A 26,563-nucleotide genomic window follows, 5' to 3' on the forward strand; every position below is an offset into this window, starting at 1 on the left:
ATAATTAAAATTTGTGTAAATGTAAAAAAGGTGGGCAGTGGTTGTGTATGTCTCTAATCCCAGCACTCTGAGTGGTTCTCTGAGTTCAAGGCCAGCTTCGCTTACAAAGCAAGTTCCAGGACAGCCAACATCCAGGATTGTTATAGCAGAGAAACCCTGTCTTGAAACCCCCCCCCCCAAAATACGGGTTGGGTGTTATGTTTTTTTTTTTTTTTTTTGGATTTTTGTTTGTTTGTTTTTTGAATAAAGATTTTATTTATTATGTCTTCTGCCTGCATGTAAGCAGAGGGCACCAGATCTCATTCAGGGTGGTTGTGAGCCACCATGTGGTTGCTGGGAATTGAACTCGGGACCTCTGGAAGAACAGTCAGTGCTCTTAACCTCTGAGCCATCTCTCTAGCCCCAGGCTAGTATTTTTTTCATAGGGCAAGAAGGATTTATTTTGCCAGTGATTCCAGACTTTCACTTATTGTAGTGGGAGGGTACAAGGTGGAACAGAGCTGTTCAACACAATGGTGGACAGGAAACAGAGAGGAAGGGCACAAGAAGGAATTTGATGAGAGGAAAAAACAAAAAAACAAAGTGTCAACTGAAAAAAAAAAAAAAAAAAGCAAAAAAGCTGGGTGTTGGTGGTGCACGTGTTTAATCCCAGCACTCGGGAGGCAGAGGCAGGCGGATCTCTGTGAGTTCGAGACCAGACTGGTCTACAAGAGCTAGTTCCAGGACAGCCTCCAAAGCCACAGAGAAACCCTGTCTCGAAAAACCAGGGGTGGGGGGGGAGCGAAAAAAGTGTCAACTGGAGTTAGTATGGAAGACTCAGTAGTCCCTTAGCTGGGCCTCCAAAGACTTCATAGAATGGATGTACATTAGAGAGACATCTCAGGTGGGTTTCTGGAAGCAGGCTATAGTGAGCGTATGCACATAAATGAGAGCGGAACAGAAAGAACTTTCAGACACTGGAAGTCAAAAGTCGAGTTTTCTCATTCTGTGTAGCTTTCCTTCACATACTTCTGTGCACCCTCTGAATTCAGGCAGATGAGGGTTTCAAGGACTTTGAGTTCTCAGGAGGGAAAAGTTTGCCTGCCCTTAATTAGAACTCTCAGGAGGCTTAGTCTACAATTAGAGAGTATTAAAGAGACACTGGTGCTAAGGTAGCTTCAACCTACATTCCCAAAATACTTGTTTAGTTAAAACATTGTATAGAAGTTGGAGAGAGGGCCCAGTAAAGAACACTTGTTATTCTTTCAAAAAACCCAAGTTTGATTCCCAATACCCATATTGGGTGCCTTAAAACCAACCGCCTATAACTCTAACTCTAGAGGCATCTTGAGTCCTTTGATCTTTGACCTCTACGGACATTTGTGCAGGTGCTCATAAGCATAATTACAAACAATAAAGATAAATCTTTAAGATGGGTGTGGTGCTGCACATCTTAATCCCAGCACTAGGGAGGTAGAAGCAGGTAGATCTCTGCGAGTTCAAGGCCAGCCTTCTCTATATAGAGCTGTTACACAGAGAAACCCTGTCTTGAAAAGACCAAAACCAGCCAAACAGAAAATCTTTTTAAAAAGCATTTTCTAATTTTTAAGGTTTAACAAGCAACCCTCTACTGCTTCTAAAGTCACTCCCTTAGATTTCCCCCTCTTCTAAAAGGGAGTAGAAAGCTTTATGATGGACAGCCTTTTTAAGTCGTTACCTAAGATTTAGATTTTGGAGATTAATGAGGAATTTTTAAAGTGTGTAATGAAACTTTTTGTTTGTTTTGCTTTCTTTTTTTTTCCATAGAGGGTTTCTCTGTGGCTTTGGAGGCTGTCCTAGAACTAGCTCTTATAGACCAGGCTGGTCTTGAACTCACAGAGATCCACCTGCCTCTGCCTCTCAAGTGCAGTGATTAAAGGCGTGAGCACCACCGACTGGCTGATTGTTAAAACTTCTAATGGTTGCATTAGACTGAAACTGCATGTTTTTTATTACAGTGGCTCGGTGTTCTTTAAGTTTTTTCTCCAACATTTATTTAATTGATGAATTTATTTGTGTATATGTGGGGGGTACATACATGCCATGTGCTTGTGTGGAACTTAAAAAACAACTTGTAGGGGTTGGGCCTCTACACTGTTTGGTTCCAGGGTTCTAAGGTGGCAAGCACATTTACCCCCTGAGGCTTAGTTTTTGTAGATGAACATTTTGTTTCTAAAATTAAAATTTGTATTTTATTTTCTAAATTGCCGCCCACACAGAGCTTGGAGGACTTCTGAAGTATGTACGACCTTTCTTGAATTCCATCAGTAAGGCTAAAGCAGCTCGTCTGGTGCGATCTCTTCTTGATCTATTTCTTGATATGGAAGCAGCTACAGGGCAGGAGGTAAGTGATGATAATGACAGGAAGTAGATAAAATGGAAAAAGGATTTCAGTGAAAGATGTCTACTTCACTGTGGTACTATGTGGAAGGGACAGCTGGGAGGAAGCTCAGGACTTATCATGTCAGTTTCTCTTTGTTACAGGGCATTTGATACTTTGAGTCTGTTCCATGCTTTGCTTTGTAAGTGGAGATTGTCAGTGGTCCCTGGAATCCTCATTACATCAGGGTCACAAACTGATTCTTGTCTTTGAGGTATTGTATTGCCACACCTTTGTAATGTTTTCTGTGTCTGTGGTACCTTTCATCTTGTGTCACAAAGTTTTTTATGAGCACCAATTAAGCCTTGTGGCATCCTTTCTTGTCATGTTTTATATGGCTTATGTGCCTTTATTAAGGGAGGAACATCTATCTGTTGTGTTTCATGTGTTAGGAAGTGACTGATGTTTCTATACATGTTACAAGTTTAAACTGGACTTTGAGCTGTTCAAAATAGATCATTTCTGGAACTAGTGTTTGTTGAGTGTTTATAGTTGGAAAAACACACTAATGCTCTCATGAGGCTTGTATTTTATCTTTTTGTTTGTTTGTTTGTTTTTGGAGACTGGGTTTCTCTGTAGTTTTGGAGGCTGTCCTGGAAACTAGCTCTTATAGACCAGGCTGGCCTCGAACTCACAGAGATCCGCCTGCCTCTGCCTCCCGAGTGCTGGGATTAAAGGCGTGTGCCAGAGGCTTGTATTTTAAAAGGGAAGGCAGCTAATATATAATATGTATGATAATATATAAAGTTAGGGACTGGAATTGCCAGTTGGTTGTATGTCTAATTGTCTGCTGTATCTTAGGTGGGCATGCAAGTAAAAACAAGTCCACTGTAGTATATTGGTTGGAGTGAGGGATTTTAGAAATCGAGGACACATGGATCTCACTTTGGAATTATATTTTGTTAATTTTGGTTTTTTGCTTTGATGATGCTTTTTATTTTTTAGATGTATTTTATGTGTATCAGTGTTTTGTCTGCATGTGTGTTATGTGTACATGTGTATGTCTGGTGCCCTTGTAGGGCTAGAAGAAGGCCTTGGCTACCCTGGGACTAGTCGTAAACCACTGTGAGAGTGTTGGGAACTGAACTTAGGTCCTCTGCAAAGAACAAGAAATGCTAATAACTACTAAGCCATCTTTCTATCCCCACTTTGATTCTTTGAAGCCAAGGTATAAGCTTCATTTGTAGAGCAGTCTTCAAATTTACTTATTTCTGGTTTATGATAGTAGGTCAAAAATAGATAATTCTTAGATAAATGCCTTTGAATCTAAGTATTATAGTTATTTTGGTGAATTAAAGAAAATATACTTTTTAGAAATGTTGATCTTATCAAGCCCTAATTTGTTTTCTAAACTGTACTTTTTATTCATGAATTCATCTTTTGTCTGAAGTAGAACTCCTTAAAGCAGGCTGTCGAAAGAATATTGGCTTCTGACTAATAAATGCAACTTTGAACTTTTCAGATTAAAAATTGTTTCCTTGCTCACTGAAGTCTTTAGATTTGTTCTTCCCTCTAACAGAGTTGACTGAGTAGAACTATACCTGTTGAGTGTCTACTCTTTTACTCCTTTTATTTTTGTTTTGTTTTGAGACCATCTCACTTATGTAGCCTTAGTTGGCCTGGAATTCACTATGCAAACTACCAGATTGGCCTGGGATTCAGAGAGATCTGCCTGCCTCTGCCTCTGGGGTGCCAGGACTTCAGGTGTGTGCCACCATGCCTTTAATCCTTAGTCTTTTGTGGAAGTATCTTCAGCTTACATTTGGTGCTCTCTTTTATTTGATAAGTGGGACTTACTGGCTTTTGTTATATGGTTCTGTGTCTGGGTAGACTCTCTCTTAACTGTGTTTGTATATTGTAGTTGTTTGTTTTCTCCAACTAATGACCTTCTTTCCTTTTCCTAGAGTAAAAGGAAGTTTTCAGGCAAGTTGCTCTTTTTTTTTTTTTTTTTTTTTTTTTTTCTCAAGACAGGGTTTCTCTGTGTAGCTTTGGATCTTGTCCTGGCACTTGCTCTGGAGACCAGGCTGGCCTAGAACTCACAGAGATCCACCTGCCTCTGCCTCCCGAGTGCTGGGATTAAAGGTGTGAGCCACCAATGCCCGGCGCAAGTTGCTCTTTTAGAAAATTAATTAGTTAAATAACTAATTTGTCCTGTTTTAGAGATGTCTCACTATGTAGTCCTGGCTGTTCTGGAACTTGCTGTGTGTACCAGCCTGGCCTCACACCCATAGAGATCCTCCTGCCTTCCAAGTGCTAGAATTACGAGTAAACTCATGTCTGATTTTACAGCTCAGGCTGGTCTGGAACTTGAAATCCTCTTGTAACTTTCTAAGTGCTGGGATTACTGGTGTGCACTACCATGCCTGGCTGCATTTTGTTCTTTTCATATGTGTGTAACTTTAATGTTTTTAGTAAAGGTTTTTTGGACAATTAGCAGTTTAGCTTTTATCAAAAAAAAAAAAAAATCTCATTCCCCTGATTGGAATTTTTTTTTGATGGTTTTTGTGGGTTATAAATTACTTGCTATTAAAAAGTAAAATCCCACTCTGTGTGTGTGTGTGTGTGTGTGTGTGTGTGTGTGTGTACCCATATCCTGTGATGGGTCAAGACACCTTGCTGGATTACAGGCATGTGCCACCACCCCTGACTTCTATACCGTCTGTTCTCCCCCCCTCCCCTTTTGTTTTTGTAGTTCTGCCTGTCCTGGAACTCACTCTGTAGACCAGGCTGGCTTTGAACTCAGAGATCCATCTGCCTTTGCCTAGTTTTGGGGTCAAAGTTGTGTACCGCCACCACCTGGCTTTATATTAGTTTTGTTTGTTTCTTTTCTTTATTTTTTTTAAAGATTTATTATGTATACAGTATTCTGCCTGCATGAATGCCTGCAGGCCAGAAGAGGGCACCAGATCTAAGTACAGATGGTTGTGAGCTACCATGTGGGTGCTGGGGATTGAACTCAGGACCTCTGGAAGAGCAGCCAGTGCTCTTAACTACTGAGCCATCTCTACAGCCCCTATATTAGTTTTCTTTTTAGCTGCTTGCTTTTTTTGTTTGTTTGTTTGTTTTTCAAGACAGGGTTTCTTTGTGTTGCTTTGGAGGTTGTCCTGGAACTCTCTCTGTAGACCAGGCTGGCTTCGAACTCACAGAGATCCAACTGCCTCTGCCCTCTGAGTGCTGAGATTGAAGGAGTGTACTACCACTGCCTGGTCTATTTTCAAAGGTATCTTACCAAGTAGCATTCTGAAAATTTTGTATCTCTTCTGTCCCTGCTTGAGCCTTCAGATATTCTTCACTGTCAGCTGTAGGTAATTCATAGTTTTTTGGAGTACAGTATACTACAGCAGCATTTTCCTCCCTGTGTAGGGGGAAATGCTGACCACGCCCGCTTGGGGCTGGACACTTGGTTTTCGGAGAGTGTCTGCCCTTCTATGCATTTTCTTTCTGTAGTAATCCCTCTCAAGCTCGCTTTCTTGTACAGTTTTTCCTATTACTGCTGGTGTGATCTTACTTTTTTCAGTGACTCACATTATATTTTGTATTTGTTATATTTATGAGTATTTTACCTTATATGGCAGTTACGCTTTTTTTTGGTTTTTTTTTTTTTTTGTTTGTTTGTTTTTGTTTTTCGAGACAGGGTTTCTCTGTGGCTTTGGAGGCTGTCCTGGAACTAGTTCTTGTAGACGAGGCTGGTCTCGAACTCACAGAGATCCGCCTGCCTCTGCCTCCCGAGTGCTGGGATTAAAGATTTATTTATTATGTACAGTATTCTGTCTGCATGTATGTCTGCAGGCCAGAAGAGGGTACCAGATCTCATTATAGATGGTTGTGAGCTGCCATGTGGTTGCTGGGGATTGAACTCAGGACCTCTGGAAGAGCAGCTTAGCTGTTGAGCCATCTCTCCAACCCCCAGAAAATACTTTCTTACATTAAGATCTGAGGTGTTTTTTTTTTTTTTTTTTTTAAATCATTGATTTTTATATGTATGGGTTTCTTTTTTTTTTTTTTTTTTTTTTTTGGTTTTTCGAGACAGGGTTTTGGAGGCTGTCTTGGAGCTAGCTCTTGTAGACCAGGCTGGTCTCGAACTCACAGAGATCCACCTAGCCTCTGCCTCCCGAGTGCTGGGATTAAAGGCGTGCTCCACCAACGCCCGGCGTATGGATGTTTTATATATATGTAAATCTGTCTAACAGATGCAGTGTCCTCAGAGACCAGGAGAGGTCAGCTTCTTCCTGGGTATTGAAGTTAGACAGTTGTGAGTCCCCGTATGGGTACTGGACATTGAACCTGGGTTCTCTAGAAGAACAGTCAGTGCTGAGATGTCTCTCCAGCCCCTAGATATGAATTTATTTAATGGATATGTGAATATATCTCACATCTTTTGTCTAGGTGACTGAAAAGTTTTTTTGTTGTGGGGAAATTGATGCAGTGTTTATTCTTCTTTAAAATTTTCTGGGTGATGTGGAAAGATAGAGAAGGAAGGCATAGATGGTTCACTGTTGTGGTATTGAGGCCTAAGGCCAAGTGCAAATTTGAGAATATTGTTAAGAGACCTAGACTTAATAAAGAGCATTTCATTAAGAATATGAGGGGGAGGGCTGATGATGGCTCCTCAGGTAAAGATGATTGCTGCTGAGCCTGAGGACCTGAGTTTGATCCTTGGTATCTACATGGTATCTACTAAGTCACTTAGACAAAATAACTAGCTCTGTGTAGCAAGCTCTATGACCTTTATATTTTTTTTTTGCCTGGGACTGGCACTGGTTTCATAGTTACCATCATAGATTAAGCAAACCATATACTCTGTAATTGAAAATAGATTTCAAATTCATTTGTAAAGGCAAAGAATCATTCTTGTTCTGGGAGAATGTAGTGGTTAAGACAGAAAGAACTCGGGAGGTAGGGAAAGTTCTGGTCCTAGCAGCTGATACATTTTCACATCTGGACTATCAGGGAAACAAAGATGGTGAGATGCTGGAGTAAGACTTGACTGTCTCTTGCTTAGCGCTATTTTGGAGGTTTTTTTTTAAAAATTTATTTATGTGCATTAGTGTTTTGCCTTCATGTCTATCTGTCTGTGTTAGGGAGTTAGATTCCCTGGAACTGTAGTCACAGCTGATTGTGAGCTGCCATGTGGGTGCTGGGAATTGGACCTGGGTCCTCTGGAAGAGCAGCCAGTGCTCTCAACCACTGAGCCATCTCTCCAGTCCCTTGGATATTTATTGAAGTACTATATAGTATAGAGGAATGTACCAATTTCTCAGCATTCATTTTATGAATTTGAAAAAGCATTCCAGGTAAAACTGATGGACATATCTTAACCTCACAAGAAATATATGACTTGAGACTTATATTTTCTGTGTTAAACATATTCAGGAAAATATTTTCAGTTTGCCTGGTCTACAGAGTGAGTTCCAGGAAAGCCAGGGCCACAGAGAAACCCTATCTCAAAACAAAACAAAACTATATGTATATATAGCTATTTATATATGTAGTATATAATCTACATACTGTATATAATATACATATACACATATACATACACATGTATATACATACATATTCAGTTTATCCATATCATGAATATATCTTGAGTTTGGCTTTTCACAACACAGAACTCTTAAGGTTGTGATTTGGCTTGTTTTTTTAGTTTTTGTTTGGTGTTAATCATTGTTTGAAGTCAGTTGTGCTTAACATTGGAAATTAGATAGCCACCAGGGGGCTTCAGTGAGGAGTTAAGATGGTTTCATTGATGTCATCCTAGTGAATTGTCTTAATGTTATTTTTGTTTACTTAATGAGCTCGTCAATCCTGTCATGTTAGTTTATTTCCTTTAGTTTTCTTTCCTTACAGCATCTTCCAGGAGAACTTTGAATTACCATAAGAACATATTGAGTTAGCATTTCTTCAGAAAGTTCAGTTTCTCATTTAATTGCCTTACATTCTGATTAGCAATCTTAATTAAAGGAAACAAAACAACAAGAGAAAAAAACACTACTGGAAGTTATAGAAAACCTGCAGTCCCTCCTGTGCATTCTGTCAGAGCTCGGATATGTGGGAACCCAATGGCACGTGCTGTCTCACAGAGAGTGCTACATTTTATTACTTTGTATATCTTATTACTGTTTGGGTGGCAGACGGAACTGGGGATTCAGAGCTCTTTTAAATGTTTAAGGCCTATTCTGTGCTCTTCCGTTTTACAGTATCTGCTTTTCCTGTATGGGTGATAATAAATTGGATAGTTGTGCTTAACGAGAAAGCAAGTTAGATATTTTGAGCCTTACAGCTAGGTGTCAGGAATAAGACCTTTTTTTTTTTTTCCCTCTCCAGACAAGGTTTCTCTGTGTAACAGCTCTGGTTTTCCTGGAACTCTGTTTGTAGACTAGGCTGGCCTCAAACTCAGAGATGCATCTGCCCCTTCCTTCTGAGTGCTGAGATGAAAGGTGTGCACCCACCACTGCCCAGCAGGAACAAGGCTTTTTTGTGCTTGGAATTTCACCTATTTTTAATAGCATAGTCACAATATTTTATCTTACTCTTTTCAACTATTCAGGGAGGGATTTGTATTTTAAAGATAGCTTATAGTGCTCAAAAAAATTAGATGTTCCAGGCCTATGTATTGAGGGATCCTGAATATCTACTAGGAAGGTAGAAGAGAAAGCTTTTTCCAAAGAAAACTTTTTTTTTTTTTTTTTTTGGAGACAGAGTCTTTCTACATATCCCTGGCTGTCATGGAACTCACTATGTAGGCCAAGCTGGCTGGCCTAGAACTCATAGGGATCTGCCTGCCTCTTTTTTTCCAAGTGTTATGACTAAAGGTGTGCACCACCATGCTGGGTCAAAGAATATAATTTTTGAGAGCCAAGTTGGTTCTTCTTACAGTGTAACCATTAAATGTTGAGATATGGTGGGCAAGCATACTATGGATAGAGAAAAATGAGGAATCTGCCAGGAGGGAATTAATGCCATTCTGTTTCCAATGTGTGGTTAGTTGGTTAGGAGGTGAGGACATCACATTACATGCATGTATTGTCTTTCTTGCAGGTCGAGCTATGTTTAGAGTGCATCGAATGGGCCAAATCAGAGAAAAGAACTTTCTTACGCCAAGCATTGGAGGTAGGTGCCCTACCTTAGCATTGACTTTGGATCTGTAGCCTTAGATAGATAACCTGTAGGTGTAAGTACCACCCTGACAGAAGCATCTTAAGCAGCTCTGTGCTTCCAGTTATGGGAATGCCCCTGATAGTTTTTAGTTTTTAAATTATCTTATTCTGTAACTCAGGGTGGCTTCAGGCCTTTGTCAGCCTTCTTGTCTCAGTCTCTTAAATTTTAGATGTTAGCCACCATGCCTGGATCTACATTTTTCTTTCTTTTCCTCTGTATAATCCTGGCTGTCCTGGAACTAGCTTTGTAGACCAGGCTGACGTTGAACTCAGAGATCCGCCTGCCTCTGCTCCTGAGAGCTTGGATTACAGGCATATACTACCACACCTGGCTAAATTTTTCTTTTAAACTATTCTTATTTGTTCTTGAAGTTTTGAGGCACCTTTGCTGTTTTGAGTATAGAAAATAGGCAACAGTGTGGTATAGTTAACAGTCATTTGGCTATAGTAAGAAATAGTAAGTACTGGAGTGTAGTTTACTTGTTATGTTCAGAACATGTATATTCAACAGTAACAGTTCTGTGACTGTCATTCTTTGATTTCTTTTCGGGCTTTCCCCCTCATTCCCTTTAGTCAATGCCTTTTCTCTTTTCTAGGCAAGGCTGGTGTCTTTGTATTTTGATACTAAGAGGTACCAGGAAGCGTTACATTTGGGTAAGTAAACTGGTAGAAATTAGTAAGACATCTAAACAAGCTAAATATGTAAACTAGCTAAATAAGTGCGTTCCAAACTTGGTTATTATTTTTTTAAAATATACAGTCTTCTGCCTGCATGTCAGCTTGCAGGCCAGAAGAGGGCACCAGATCTCATTACAGATGGTTGTGAGCCACCAGGTGGATGCTGGGAATTGAACTCAGGACCTCTTGAAGAGCAGCCAGTGCTCTTAACCTCTGAGCCATCTCTCCAGCCCCCAAACTTGATTATTATTACTGATTGTTAATAATCATATTTTACTTGTGTCTAAGAAGCATTTCAGGCAGTTCACATTAATAAAATTTGTCACAGTAAAGTTCTGTTTCAACGTACTGAAAAACTGGGGATAAAGTTCTGGGGAGCCAGCTGGGGTTAGTTTTAATTTTACAGAACAGACATCCATTTTAAGTTTTAAATTTAGAGCTTTAAAAGCCATTTCATTGACATAGCAGTTGAAATATTTTTAGTTTCTTATATTTTATATTTAATATATTGTTAAATTTCAAATTTAATTTTTTGTAATTACTATATTATTATTATTATTATTATTATTATTATTATTATTATTATTATTATTTTGGTTTTTCGAGACAGGGTTTCTCTGTGTATCTTTGGAGCCTGTCCTGGCACTCGCTCTGGAGACCAGGCTGGCCTGGAACTCACCGAGATCTGCCTGCCTCTGCCTCCTGAGAGGTTGGGATTAAAGGCCTGCACCACCAACGCCCGGCTTTATTATTTGGCTTTTCAAGACAGGGTTTCTCTGTGTATCCCTGGCTGTCTTGGAACTTACTCTGTACACCAGGCTGCCTCTGCATCCCAAGTGCTGGGATTACAGGCATGCACCACCATGCCAAATTTATATTTTATTTTATATTTATTTATTTATTTATCTAATATTTATCTAATATTTATTTATATTTAAGTGTATATGTCTATGTGAACATTTCTACATCTGCACATATCTGCGGAGATCAGAAGTGTTGGATCCTTGTAGCTGGAGTTAGAGGTAGTTGTGAGCTGCCTGATGTGGTTACAAGGAACTGAACTTGGGTCCTCTGGAAGAGCAATGCATACTCTTTAACTGTTGAGCCATCTCTCCATCCCTCTGGAGGCATACCATTTGTATATACTTAAAATTTATTTTATTTCTGTTACATATTTGTTTAGAGAGTACACACATGCAAACCAACAACATGGTGTGCATGTGGAGGTCAGTGAACAACTGGAGCTGGGTCTCTTCTTCCAGGTCATGGATCCTGGGTTGAACTCAGGCTTGGTGGCAGGCCATTTTGTTGGTCCTTGAAGTCTATTTTTAAAATTTAAAAAATTGCTGGGCATAGTCAATCATACCTAACATCTTAGGAGGCAGGAAGATCAGCTCAAAGTCATCTTTGGTTATATCTAGTTTAAGGCAATATTGTATGAAACTTGGTCAAAAGTCTACAATGGAGCCAGACGATGGTGGTGCATGCCTTTAACTCCAGCACTGGGGAGGTAGAGGGAGGCGGATCTCTGTGAGTTCGAGGCCAGTCTGGTCTCCAGAGCGAGTGCCAGGATAGGCTTCATAGCTACACAGAGAAACCCTGTCTCAAAAAACAAAACAAAACAACAACAACAAAAAAAGTCTACAATGGGGGGGGGGGGGCTGGAGAGATGGCTCAGGGGTTAAGAGTACCAGCTGCTCTTCCAGAGGTCCTGAGTTCAATTCCCAGCAACCACATGGTGGCTCACAACCATCTGTTATGAGACCTGGTGCCTTCTTCTGGTGTGATACATGGAAGCAGAACGTTGTATACATAACAAATAAATCAATAAATAGAATCTTACAAAAAAAAAAAAGTCTACAATGGGGCTGACTCAGCTGGTAAAATGCTTGCTGTGTACACATAGGGATCTGAGTTTGATCCCCAGAACTAGAGTAAAAAGCCTGTAATCCCATTGCTGGGAGGCAGAGACAGAAGAACCCCTGAGACATACTGATTAGTCAGTCTAGCCTAACCTGTGAACCATCCCAAGTCTCATTGAAAGACGCTGCCTAAAAAAAAACAAGCCATAAAACTCGAGTGGATTGCCTGAAATTAGTGGTGGCAAGCTGTATAACTTAGTGAAGAAGTATATAACTTTTTTTGTTTTTGTTTTTTTGCTTTTTGTTTTTTGAGACAAGGTTTCTCTGTGTAGCCATAGCTGTTCTTGGCTGTTCTCGAACTCAATCTGTAGACCAGGCTGGCTGTGTTCTTACTGCCTCTACCTCCCAAGTGCTGGGTTTAAAGGCTGCATCACTACTGCTTGACAGAATTATATAACTTTTATAAGGTGAGTTTTGATGACTGGGGAGGTAGTTCTGTCAGTTAAATGCTTGGTATGCAAACTTGAGGATGTGCATTTGATCTCCAGAACCCATATAAAAAGCTAGATGTAGTACACAAGTTGACCTGGCTTCCACATACATATTGTATATACAGACACACAAAAGTCAAGAAATTGAGTGCTACTTTTGGAAGCTGAATGTTTCTTATTTTAATGTTTTTATTAGTATATATTGATTATATATGAGTTTCATCATATTCATAGAGGTACATGATATATGTCAGTCATATTCACCACCTCCTGATATCTTTGTTGTACCTCTCCTACTTACCCTAATCTCTTTCCTTGTCCCAGCTAGCTCCCCTCCTCCTCTTATGTTTCCTTGTTTTATAATCCAGTGCTTTTCATTAAGGCTGCTGTTAGGATCATGATGAGGGTTCGTTTCCAGGACTATGAACACTACTGTAATTACAATACTACCTTTTTTTTTTTTTTTTTTTTTCTGGAGACAAGGTCTTGTGGGAGCCCTAGCTGCCTAAAACCTTTCTATATGGACTAGGTAGGCTGGCCTCAACTCTGAAGATCTACCTGTGTCTCTGCCTCTGCCTCCTGAGTGCTAGAACTAAAGGTGTGTGGTAACATGCCTGGCTTCATCTTGTTTTTGTGACAGGGACTTGGGGCTCATTGATTAGGGTACAATGGCTGGCAGGTGAGTTATTGGGATCCTCCTGTCTTTGCCTTTCCAGCACTGGGATTATATAAGTGTGTATCACCATGTCTTGATTTTTACATTGTTCTGGGGTCTGGGGCTTGAACTCAGGTCTTAAAGTTTGTGTGGTAAGCACTTTATGGTCTGAGTTTGTTCCCTAGCCTCCAAAATTCACCTTTCAAAGTTATATAATTCAGCAATTTTTTTATTCACTAAGTTGTACAATGACCACCACTAATTTCAGAACATTTCCATCACTTCAGAAAGAAGCTGTCAGCTCTCTATTCATTAATTCTTCATTCCTCACCCCATTTTCCAAGCCTAGACAACTACTGTTTGCTTTTTGTACAGATTTTCCTGTTTAGGGCAGTTCATATGAATAGAGTCATGTAATGTAATGGTGGTCTTTTGTTTATCATAATGTTCTTAGTATTCACCCATGTTGTCACATGTGTCAATTGCTAAGTAATTGTCCTTTGGATGTGTGTGTTTTCACATGTGTGTACATACATATATGTGGAGGCTAGAGGTTGATGCTAGGTGTCTTCCTCAATCATTGTCTACCTTAGTTTTGACACAGGGTCTCTTACCAGGTGTGGGTGTTTGTGGATTAGCTAGATTTGATGGCCACTGAATCCCAGGGTCCTTTTACTTGGGTGCTGGGGATCTAAGCTTATGTTTGAGGGGAAGCACTTTACCAACTGAGCTATGTCCCCAGCCCTTGGCTTAGCATATTCATCACTTGTATTCTTTCCCTTTTTGTTACTCTAGAGTACTGCTGTTTCACATGAACCTGTTTTTATTTCAAATAATGGCTTGCAAGTGGGGTTACTGCGTCAAGTGATAGCTATAGTTTTTTGAAGAGCAACCAAGCAGTTTCCCAAGTAGCAGAAACATCGTCATCAATACTGTTTTCTTAATGTATAGAAAGTAGGGTTTCCTTATGGCTTTGCATTTCTTTAATGATATACAGTATAGAGCATCTTTACATGAGAAGTATCTGTTCAGGTTGTTTACCTATTTTTTTAGTTACTTGTATATTTTATATTTATTTATTTTATTTATTTTGAGGGTAACAGGATCTTGGTATGTAGCCCTGGGTAACCTCAGCTCTTGGCAATCCTCCTGCCTCAGTCTCTTGTGGTAGGATAACAAGCCCGAGCTATAAATGCAGTAATATGTTCTTTGGTTTTTGGAGACAGGGTTTTTCTGTGTAATAATAGCCTTGTCTGTTCTGAAACTCTGTAGACTGGGCTGGCCTTGAACTCACAGAGATCCACCTGCCTTTGCCTCCCGAGTGCTGGGATTAAAGACGTGGGCCACCAACGCCCAGCTATTTTCCCCCATTCTTGTGAGTTATTTCTTCACTTTTTCAGATGTTCTCGTTTTTTAGTATAGACTGGTCATAAAGTACATGTGGTGTGCATGTGTTTGTGTATGTGTGTGTGTGTACAAACACTTGCACTTTGGTGGTGCAGGGGGTGCAGAGTTTATGTTGGTATCTTCCTCAATTGTTTTGCACCTTACACACTGAAGGAGGGTCTCTCACCTGAACCCAGTGCTTTTGGATTTAATTAGTCTAGCTAGATAACTTGCTTTGGGAATTTCCTGTTTCTTCTTACGAAGTCCTGCGATTATAGGAGTGAGCCTACATGCCTTTTGAGTTTTCTCATTTTATAGATGGTATCCTTTAAAGTAAGTTTTGTGCCAGCAAATGGCTCAGCTGGTAGAGTTGCTTGCATGCAGACCTGAGTACCAGGAGTTGTCTTCTGACTTCCACATGTTTGCTGTGGTACTACTGGGCTTGGGCCTGCACATGTGCACACAGTAAATAGAGTACACTTAAATGATAATAACATCCTATTTTTCCGTTTCATTTTCTTTTGTTGTTTATCTTATTGGTATAAAGTTAATATAAACTCTTTAGTTGCTTCTTTTTTATACAAGGTCACACTGTGTAATCTTGGGTGGCCTGAAACTCAGAGATCTGCCTGCTTCTGCCTCCTGAGAGCTGGGACTAAAGACGTGCACTACCACCAGCGGTCTAGTTTTAGTTCTTATATTTAGGCCTTTTATTCATATCAAGTTAATTTTTATACATGGTATAAATGACCTGTTAGTCTCTTCTAAGGTGGAGAAATAAGGTATATGTGGAGAATAGTGGCATGTATAAAACTCCTTCCTTCCTCATGAGCCCTTGTACCCTGATTTCTTTCTGGTTTAGCTAGTTGAGGCAGTTTCTTACCATGTAGCCCAGTCAGGCCTTAAACTTGTTATCATTCTGTCACAGCTCTCCAAGTTCTGAGATTACAGCTATGCCTTTGACATGTCTGCTTCCAGTGTTTCTTACACAATTACAGTCCTTTGATTGCTAGACGGTGGAGATTCTTTTTTTTTTTTTTTTTTTTTTGAAGATTTATTTATTATGTGTACAGCGTTCTGCCGGTGTGTATGCCTGCAGTCCAGAAGAGGGCACAAAATCTCATTATAGATGGTTGTGAGCCACCATGTGGTTGCTGGGGATTGAACTTTGGAAGAGCAGGCAGTGCACTTAACCGCTAACCATCTCTCCATCCCAGGGTTGTGGGGGGTAGTTCTTACTGTAAATCTTAGGTGTGAGTGTATAGGACTCTTAGCTCCAGTGTTGTGTTTAGAATAAAAGCTTCAGAGAGATGTAGTTTTCTTTTTGAAAGCCCATTAGAGGAAAATTTAATTCTTGCATGGATTGTAAAGGTAACCTGTATGGCTTCCTGAGGGTTTCTTTATTATTGTTATTATGAGTAGAGAGTGTGATTTTTATGGTATTATGATGTTAAGATTAAAGCTAACAAGGAAATCTAGACAAAACTAGCTCCAAGGCATGTGGTTACAGAAGGACCATGGGGCCTTCTAGCTTAGGTGAAAAAATGGGAGCCCCAGGTTCAGAAAGAGACCTTGCCTCAAAGAAATATGCAGAGAGTGATAGAGGAGGGCACCTGATGTCCTCTCTTGGTCTCTGTGCACAGAGACCTACCTGTATATACATGTGCATATACATTCACAGAGACACACAGTCATAAATTTAAAACAAACCTTTTTTTTTTAATAAGAAAATTATATATATGAGTGTTTGTCTGCATGTATGTATATGTACCATGTGTGTGTGTGCCTGGTGCCTAAAGGAGGGCTTTGTATCCCCTGGAACTGGAGCTACAGATGTGAACTACCATGTAGGCCCTGGTAATTGAACCAGGTAGTTTGCCAGAGCAACCAGCATTTCTAACCTCTGAACCATTTCTCCAGCCCAGACAAACCTTTCTTCAGGGGAAAAAGAGGCTGGTATGGCAGCTCACACCTTTAGGCCAACTTGGTCTTCATAGTTAATTCCAGGCCATCTACAGCTGTATAGTAGGTCTCTATCTTAAAAAAGAGCAGGAATGCCACGTGGTGGTGGTACAAGCCTTTAATTCCAGCACTTGGGAGTGAGAGGCAGGCCGATCTCTGAGCCTGAGGCCAGTGTGGTCTACAGAGCAAGTTCCAGGCCAGCCAGGACTACACAGAGAAATCCTGTCTTAATGTTCCCCACCTCCAAAAAGGGTGTTGGTGGTAATAAGGCTAACAAACAGATATATGTATATTTTCTCCTTTTCTAGGTTCTCAGCTGCTGCGGGAGTTAAAAAAGATGGATGATAAAGCCCTTTTGGTGGAAGTACAGCTTTTAGAAAGCAAAACATACCATGCTTTGAGTAATCTGCCGAAAGCCCGAGCTGCCTTAACCTCTGCTCGAACCACAGCCAATGCCATCTACTGCCCCCCTAAATTGCAGGCTACCTTGGACATGCAGTCAGGTAAGAGGCACTGTGAACTACCATATTTACTGTCAAAATGCTCACCTTATCTTATGGGTGAAAGGCATGGGGGTGAGGTGGCTGAAGCTGGAAAACAATTGGCTTATTTAAGAAACAAATTAGAAGGCCACCTTTTTAAGCAGCTTCTTCCTATAAACTGCCTAAAATAATTAGAAACATAGTTATTGGTGCTTATCTAGGCATCCTGGTTGTCAGAGCCATACCGTAGGGGTCTCACTTACTTTATCTGTTAGTCTCTTAATGGCAGCATTTCATTTAGCAGCTTCATCTTTTAGTCTCATTTGCTTAGTACTTAATGTATCTTGATATGAAGAGTGTAGGGAAGCACTGTGGTAGATAGGGGGCTGAGGTCTTTCATGTCATAAAGAGGAATTAGGCTAATGTTAGAGAGACATGCTGCTTAGTCTGTGAGGTACTAATTTTATTTCCATGTCATTCCAGGTTAGAGCATAGGGTGGATGTAGTCATTTCAGCCAACATTAAGATCACTGGGAGCAACCAAATTGGGATTAGTGAGGTGAACTTTTGGTATTAACCTAAAGAAATATTGGTTAGCAGCCAGGCGTTGGTGGCGCACGCCTTTAATCCCAGCACCCGGGATGGATCTCTGTGAGTTTGAGTCCAGCCTGGTCTCCAGAGTGCCAGGATAGGCTCCAAAGCTACACAGAGAAACACTGTCTTGAAAAACCAAAAAGAAAGAAAGAAAGAAAGAAAGAAAGAAAGAAAGAAAGAAAGAAAATCAAAACTCTGCATAGAAAAAGCTACATTATTGATTCTTGTTCTGTTTTGTTGAGACAGGGTTTCTCTATGTAGTCCTGGGTGTCCTGGAACTTGCTCAGTATATTATACTAATCCAAGATCCACCTGCCTCTGCCTCCTGAAAGCTGGCATTAAAGGCATGTGCCACCTGGCATGATTCTTATTTTTTTATTTTAATTTTGTTGCTTTGTTTTTGAGATACAATCTCATAAAACCCAGGATGGCCTTAAAGTTGGTTTGTAGCTGAGATGACCTTGAACTTGTGATCTTCCTGTTTCCACCTCCAAGTGCTGGGATTACAGATGTTTGACACTATGTTTGACAGTTTATTCGGTGCTGGGGCTTGACCGCAGGAATCTGTATGTGGTAGTCAAGCATTTTGCTAATTGTATTATATTCTAGCCCAGAGTTGATATTACTAATTGAGGTCATTCATGTGGTCTGGGCCTGTGTGGGTCAATTCACTTGCCTGTACAAGTGATCCCATGGAGGCGGAACCTTTGTTCCAATGGTGGTAGGAATGGGTGGTAAGAAGTATGGGAAAGATAATACATTGTGTGGTCTTTAGGGTTCCTTTTGAATTGGGTCTCTTAGTCCTTTAAAGGAATTTAAAAAGGTGGGTCTGGCCACAGAGTCCGACCTGGGCTCCAATGTCAGCACTTATGAGCTGGCTATGACTTGGGCAGTTCCTTTGTTTTCACTTGAGCTCATAAGAGACTTGAGCTGTGGGGCCAGTTTCTAAGGCTGTTTACAGCTTTCTTATGATTCTGCTCTTTTATATGTTTTTTTCTTCTTTTCACTGTCCAGGTATTATTCATGCAGCAGAAGAGAAGGACTGGAAAACTGCTTACTCATACTTCTACGAGGCATTTGAAGGCTATGACTCTATTGATAGCCCCAAGGCTATCACATCTCTGAAGTACATGTTGTTGTGCAAAATCATGCTCAACACGTAAGTGTGCATTGACTGTGGGGATATAAGAACTCTAGTCTTGGGCTGAAGAGATGGCTCAGCGCTTAAGAGCGCTTAAGTTCAATTCCCAGCAACTACATGGTGGCTCACTACCATCCATAATGTGATCTGGTACCTTCTTCTGGCCTGTGGGTAAAATACTATGTATATAATACATAAATAAATCTTAAAAAAAAAAAAAAAACAACAACAAAAAAACCCTCTAGTTTTTTAGCCAAGTCTGTGCTATAGCAGAGAAGGCTTGGGCAGGGAGTTTGGACACTTACAGAAACAGCTCTATTTGTAGTCTGTGGGGCTGGTTGACATAGAGTGGGTGGTTAGAGGTGTTCCACGTCATTGTTGCTTGCTAGTCTTTCAGAGTCTGGGAGACAGCTTTTAGAAATTACTTAAATTTCCTTGGAGAATTTCTCATTTTTCAAATATTCTGTCGTCCCAGGTATTGAGAACAGGACAAAGCTCAGGAAATAGCTGATGGGCCAGTTAGTCAACTGGCCATCCAAAATGGGGGACATGGAGCCCAGTAAATATTTGAAAAAGTGGACTTTAAAAGGCATGATAATTAAGTGGTGGTGGGGACTAAACCCAGAGCCTCATGCATGTTAGGTCAACACTGTGTCCCTAACTTAGGATTGTGATTTTAAAATTTTCTTAATTGTATAGTTTTTATTTATTATTGTTATTATTATTATTAGAGGGGATATATCAGAAGATACAGGATCTCATGTTGTCCAAGCTGGCATTATCTTTTTTTTTTTTCTTTTGACTGGCCTGGAACTCAGATCTACCTGTGTCTGCCTCCTAAGAGCAGAGACAGGTATGTGCCACCACCTCCCATTGGCCTTAACTTTTTTTGAAAATCTATTTTTGAAATTTGTTTTTATTATATGTGTACATGTGTTTCTTTGGATATGTGTTTTTCCTGGCACTTGCATGCCTGGTGTCCAGAAGGCCAGATGAAGGCGTCAGATCTCCTGGAATTGGAGTTACACATAGATGTGAGCATCCATGTAGGTGCTGGGAATTGAACCCAGGTCCTTTGCAAGAGCAACAAGTGCTCTTAACAACTGGACCATTTCTCCAGCCCTGGTCTCAGCTTTTTATGTAGATTAGGATGGTGTTGATGGCACACTACTGTCCAAAGTGTTGGAATTGGAGGCATGAGCTACTAGTGCTGGTAAATAAACTCAGGGCTTAATGTATGCAAGACAAACACTCTTATCAACTGAGCTGCATCCCCAGCCCCAGCGCTAGATCTCACTGTATAGATCAGACTCGCCTTGAACTCGTGGAGATCTGTTTGCCTCAGTCTCCATAAGGTATGTGCTACTACACTCAGTCACACTCTCTTTAGTTTTGGGAGGTTTTTAATTTTTACTGCTAGCTTTGGCCAAGAGTAAAGAAAACCTGACTTCTGCAGTGTTGGGACATGGGTTTAGTTGATTTTCCAGTGTGGATGAGTCTTCACAATGGAATTCTGGTAAATAGTTAATCTAACTATGATTAGGATTGCAGTGTCCTGGAGCAGCTGACCAAGTATGTCTTATTCATTCATTCATTTATTTTTGTAGCCCAGAAGATGTCCAGGCTTTGGTGAGTGGAAAGCTTGCACTTCGATATGCAGGGAGACAGGTAAGGAATAGACTGCAGTTCTACTCCGAGACCCCCTTATGGTCAAATTCATGATGTTTGATGGGACTTGTGTTCCTCATGTTTTCTTCTTGTCTTCCACACTCCTTGTTTTCTTCCCTTAAGCTCCTTCACTGGGTTTTCTTTACTGTTAAATTCTTGGCCTAGAAAGTAAGTGTTGGGCTTTGGTACAGACATAGGTAATTTGAGGGGCTTACAGAAATATATTGTAACATTTGCTGTTAGGTTACATTTATCTTTGATTAGATCTTCCTGTTGTGTGCCTGGCTTGCAAATATAATGGGTGAATCTCACATCTTTTTTTTGAGGGGAAGTGGGTTTCGAGACAGGGTATCTCTGTGTAGCTTTAGAGCCTATCCTGGCACTTGCTCTGGAGACCAGGCTGGCCTCGAACTCACAGAAATCTGCCTCCCGAGTGCTGGGATTAAAGGCGTGTGCCACATCGCCTGAATCTCACATCTTGATTCTCAGAAACCTGGTGAGATCTGGTACATGCGTGTTGGCAGGGAGGTCAGATTACTTGGTGTAAGAACTAGTTTGTGAATGTTTCTCAGTTTAATATCTTTCTATTCACACTGTGAATGTGAGTATAGTTTAAAAAGAAGCCTTTGATGATTGATCATCCTTTTTATATTTGAGTAGATGTTATTTTTTTAGAGCATACAGTTATTTATTTATTTTTTTTTTAGGATTTTATTTATTTATTATGTATACAACATTCTGCTTCCATGTATATCTGCACACCAGAAGAGGGCACCAGATCTCATAACGGGTGGTTGTGAGCCACCATGTGGTTGCTGGGAATTGAACTCAGGACCTCTGGAAGAGCAGTCAGTGCTCTTAACCTCTGAGCCATCTCTCCAGCCCCTAGAGCATACAGTTATAAAGATGATGTTTCAGATGTTTGTCCTATCTGCTTTTTGTTCTGTGACTGTTATAGTTAAATAAAAGCAGTTATTCTGAATTTCAAATATAGTTGTCTCTAAACAATGAACAGATTAGCTATCTCCCTAAATCCATGGAGCACTGTTAACAAAAACCGATTTCCTCTTTCTCTGTAAGTGGTCCTAATTGGTTTTTTCTTTGGTAAAAGTTTCCAAGTCAGTTGTAGTTCTGACTGTGGGGATATTGGCTTTTATTGTAGAGATTTTTCTTGTAAGGACTGGAGTTGAAGCTAGTTGTGGTGGCGCTCACCTTTAATCCCAGCATTAGGGAGGTGGAGGCAAACAGATCTCTTGTTAGTTCTAGGCCAGCCAGGGCTACATAGTAAGACCCTAGCTCAGAACAAAACAAAACTAAGACCACCCCCCCTAAGAAAACAATCAAACAAATTAACCAAACAAACTGGAGTTGTAGAGTTGAGACAGGATCTGCAAGTGTCCAGGAAAAGGATAGGTAGCTGAAAATGGTAGACATAGATTTTGAGCTTTGGTTATCTGGCTCTGAGTTCCAGTGTCCTCATTATGACATTTATTCTGTCTGTAGGGCAGATACTGGAGACAAACTGTGCTCCTGACAGCCTGTACCATTTAGTCTTTCTCATAGATTTATATCCTTACTTATGTAGGCGAACACAGGAGCATCCTCTGGTACTTTGTGCCTCAGTGACAGCTTTCCCAAGAAGCCAGGCTGATCTAGATATGGGTATGGGTACTGAGTGGAGAGTTTGGCTAGTACCTTTTTATAACCAAATTAGAAGTTTCTCTTGGTCATTATACATTGAGTTTGGCATGATGTAGGGTTTTAATGTTCAGGCGTAATATGTGGGCTACGAATAGCTGAACCCCAGCGCAGACCTCACTCATTCAATCTCTTCTCAAAGCTAGCAGAGTGAACCATGATAAAGCCCAGGTATTATTGGGTGTGAGGACAGAAAGAGTTGGGTAGATGTGGAGATAAGAAATCTTGGAGTAAGGAGAAAGAAATCACAGTTCTTGTGTTATTTTCTCTTTCAGCTTAGTTTCTCTAGAGAATCCTTATTCGGGTCTATCCTTTTGGGAAACTTCTATTTAAGTCACTTCACATTTCAAAGGGAAACTGGTTGGCATACAGTGATATTTAATACTTCTGGCTTTTCTTCCAAGGCCCTTTACAAAAGTGATGGTGGGGATAGGTTATTGTTTTTATAACAGGAGGTGCTTATGAGACTTTGAGCATATGTGAATTTGCAGGACAGATCACTTTCATGATTTTTTTTTTTTTTTTTTTTTTTTAATTCTCAGACAGAAGCATTGAAATGTGTGGCTCAAGCTAGCAAAAACAGATCACTGGCAGATTTTGAAAAGGTAAGTATGGTATTGAATTGATGGGGAATGGGTGGAAAAGAGGGCCATTGAAGAACAGTTTCAGCTGGGCAGTGGTATCCCAGCACTCGGGGGAGGCAGAGGCAGGTGGATCTCTTTGAGTTCCAGGCCAGCCTGGTCCACAGAGGGAGTTCCAGGACAGCTAGGCTTGTTACACAGAGGAACCCTGTCTCAGATAATGAAAACAAACAAAACCCCAAAAAAGTTTCAAAGTTGCAAAGATACTACATATTGATCCTATGTGCTCTTCACCAGAACCATATCAAAACCAGGAAATAGTTTTTTACAGTGAGTAGAGTGGGGTATTGAGCTGTATTAAATTGATCTGTATATGCTTTTTAGTTTCAAAAATGTTATTTGGAAGCAGAGAAAATGTTAAGAGCACATACTGCTCTTACAGAGAACCTGAGCACACCAGGCAGCACCTACACACCTATCATTCCAGCCCCAGGGAGATCCTAATCCTCTGGGCTCTGGGGGTACTTGTACTCACCTGAGTGCATGTGCGGGCGAGTACGCATGCACACACGCACGTCACTGGGCAGTGGTGGCATATGCCTTTACTCCCAGCACTAGGGAGGCAGATCTCTGTGAGTTTGAGGCCAGCCCGACTTACAGAGCAAGTGCCAGGAGAGGCTCCAGAGCTACACAGAGAAACCCTGTCTCAAAAAACCAACCAACCAACCAACCAAACAACCAACCAACCAAACAAACAAACAACAAAAAACCCCCACCAGTTGTCATTCATTTTGCACAATAAAGTTATTTATCTCTACTCTTTGGTAAAGTGGTAATCAGGGGGATGGCCAAATCACACAATAATCATGTCTTGTGGCTTAACTCTAGGCTTCTTTCTTCCTCACAGAACAGCTGTGGGTATCCCAGCCTGCTTTGTACTCTGTGAGCAAAAAAGTTTTGGTTTGTTTGTTCACCCTTCCTTCCTTCCTTCCTTCCTTCCTTCCTTCCTTCCTTCCTTCCTTCCTTCCTTCCTTCCATCCATCCAATCTGTCTATTGTTTTTTTTTGGTAGGTAGGGTTTATCTTTGTAACAGCCCTGGTTGTTCTGGAACTCATTTTGTAGAGCAAGCCGGCCCAGAACTCAGAGATAGTTCCACCTGCCTCTGCCTCTTGAGTGCTGGGATTAAAGGCACATGAGAGTATGCCTGGTACTCAGTTTAATGACAGGGTCTTGCTATCTAGTCCATGCTAACCTTGAACTCAGCAGTTCCTGCCTCATTGTCCCAAGTGATGGGATTACAACTGTGAGTCACTTTACCTAGCTCTAAGAGAGAGACTTCTTCAGGATGATGCTGTAGGCTCTCTTTTTGCTCATTGGGAAAATTCAAAATGGGAGAAACATTTTTTTAAGCTCTAGGATATTTTGTATATTCTTTTTTGAACTGGTGTTCTCTTAGTCTGAGTTTAGTAATCAACCTAAAAACCAGATCTAGGCCGGGTGGTGGAGGTAGTGCATGCCTTTAGTCTCAGCACTCAGAAGGCAGAAGCAGGAGGATTTCTCTTGAGTTTGTGACCAGCCTGGTCTACAGAGCGAGTTACCAGACAGCCAGGTCTAAACAGAGAAACCCTGTCTCTAAAAAACCCATCCAACCAAACAAACAAAATATTAATCTACCAAATGAAGCAAAACTAAAATTAAAAAAACCCCAGTGTGCTTGGAGACAAGGGCCACATGGCTTTGACCTTCCTTGTTAGTCATTATTTTGTAATTGTCTACCTATTTTTAGTATGATTTTTCTGTTTCTTTTAGTACCGTAGAGCAGAGCCAACATGAGGCTGGGACATTGAAACAATTACTAAAGATAAATGGATCAGTTACATTAAAACAGTCTATAATTTTGCCATAAAATGCCTGGTGAAACTCTTACTCATGTGGTTCTTCTGTGATCAGATACTTGAAAAACATTAAGGCAGAAGAGAATTAGAAAGGCGTTTTGCTTTCTTTGCCTGCAGAGCAATATTGTACTATTCTCACAAAGCTCCTAGGAGCTAGTTGTGCAATTCAGCATTTTTCACTATTTAGTCTTAGGGGTCTTTGAAAAATATGCTGGAAAATATGTGTGCAATTTATTTGGCCTTTAAGTAGAGTATCTTGACTTACACAATTGAACTTTAGGACTAGGACAGGAAGGTGGTAGCTTCATGCTTTAGGCTGTTATACCCATAGGTTCTCTCTCTCTCTCTCTCTCTCTCTCTCTCTCTCTCTCTCTCTCTCTCTCTCTCTCTCACTCTCATGTGTGGGTGTGTGTATGTATGTATGTGTGTGTATAATATAAATTATATATAGACAAGGGGCCAGCAGACTTCTCAGGAGACTAGGAGTAGTGACTTACGGTGCAGTGCCAGCCTCTGGTATGAGCTTTGTTTTTCAGGCCCTGACAGACTACCGGGCAGAGCTCCGGGATGACCCAATCATCAACACACACTTGGCTAAGTTATATGATAACTTACTGGAACAAAATCTCATCCGGGTCATTGAACCTTTTTCCCGAGTACAGGTAAGATGCTTCCTGGGAACTTTCTTAACGGTTTTGGGCTAAGTGTTACAGCTGTAGCCACCTCCTTTTCCATATTTGTGCAAAATAGGAACTCACTTTCAAGGGTATGTCTGTTGGTAAGAGGCCACCAAGGGCTTGGACTTGTCTGGATGGGAAATGAATCAAGGAGGATGGATGCTGGTGGGGTTGAAGGGTGTGAGCTGGTCCCTCCCTGTGTTCATTATCCCTTTCTTGTAGTCATTGTCCATGTGGTAAATGTCTTCTATATTTGGTACACAGGATGGGAGTATATTCTGTATAATGAAGGGCAGGTTACTAGGAGTGACCAGGGAGAATCTCTGGCCCTCTTGATTCAGCAGGCTCAAGAGACACAGCAATTCTCTTTCCCTCTTTTTCTATTGGAAATAAATTCAAGCGTTCAATGTTGCTGTCTGCTTTTCCTTTTAGATTGAACACATATCTAGCCTCATCAAACTCTCCAAGGTAAGTTATCAGGCTTGTTAGTTGGTGATTTTTAAGACTCTTTCAAAACTTTGATGTCAGGCTGGTCTCTGATTAATGGATATTGGTTCCTTTAATCATGTACTTTGATTTTAGGCCGACGTGGAAAGAAAATTATCACAGATGATTCTTGACAAGAAGTTTCATGGTGAGTGCAGGTCACATAGGCCAGGGCCTGGTTAGAATTTGAAGGGTGTATCTTTAAGTAGTTCCTTGGAGCCTTAGCTCCCTTTGAAGAATGTCTAAGGGGATGGAGAGAGGAATTATCAGTTAAGATATTCTTTGCTTGTTTAGTTCCTAGCATCCACATAGCAACTCACAACTACCTGTAACTCCTGTTTCAGGGGATTTGACATCTTCTTCTGGCCTCTGGGTTCCTGAATGCATATATGCTGTGTGTATTCACAGGCTCCCACATATACACATAAATAATAAAAGTTTTTTTTTTAATAAAAGAAGTGAGAGTATATATGGCAAATATTTGCTGGGAGAAAATGAGGCAGCTAGGGAGTGGATTCTTTTTTATCGTCTAATATCTCCGTTTACCTGGCTTGTTCCTGTGTCTCTTGCAGGGATTTTGGACCAGGGGGAGGGTGTCCTGATTATTTTTGATGAACCCCCAGTAGATAAAACTTATGAAGCTGCCCTCGAAACAATTCAAAACATGAGTAAAGTAGTGGACTCCCTCTACAACAAAGCCAAGAAGCTGACATAGGTGAGTGCTGGCCCCGGGACCCAGGGCCGGGCAG

At 40.7% G+C, this 26,563-nt stretch overlaps 1 protein-coding gene across 1 annotated transcript in view; it reads left to right on the top strand.

The window, feature by feature from the left end:
- Psmd11 (proteasome 26S subunit, non-ATPase 11) overlaps positions 1–26,563 on the top strand; it is a 33,614-nt gene that overhangs the window by 5,442 nt on the left and 1,609 nt on the right. Inside the window, exons 3-13 of the mRNA XM_027426510.2 lie at positions 2,238–2,362; positions 9,440–9,511; positions 10,155–10,212; positions 16,901–17,095; positions 18,683–18,827; positions 20,417–20,477; positions 22,718–22,780; positions 25,188–25,313; positions 25,761–25,796; positions 25,911–25,962; positions 26,387–26,529. Coding sequence (XP_027282311.1) covers positions 2,238–2,362; positions 9,440–9,511; positions 10,155–10,212; positions 16,901–17,095; positions 18,683–18,827; positions 20,417–20,477; positions 22,718–22,780; positions 25,188–25,313; positions 25,761–25,796; positions 25,911–25,962; positions 26,387–26,529 — 1,076 coding nt within the window. The remainder of the gene's footprint in view (positions 1–2,237; positions 2,363–9,439; positions 9,512–10,154; positions 10,213–16,900; positions 17,096–18,682; positions 18,828–20,416; positions 20,478–22,717; positions 22,781–25,187; positions 25,314–25,760; positions 25,797–25,910; positions 25,963–26,386; positions 26,530–26,563) is intronic.

The sequence above is a fragment of the Cricetulus griseus genome, chromosome 7 (assembly GCF_003668045.3).
Source record: "Cricetulus griseus strain 17A/GY chromosome 7, alternate assembly CriGri-PICRH-1.0, whole genome shotgun sequence".
Lineage (NCBI taxonomy): Eukaryota > Metazoa > Chordata > Mammalia > Rodentia > Cricetidae > Cricetulus > Cricetulus griseus.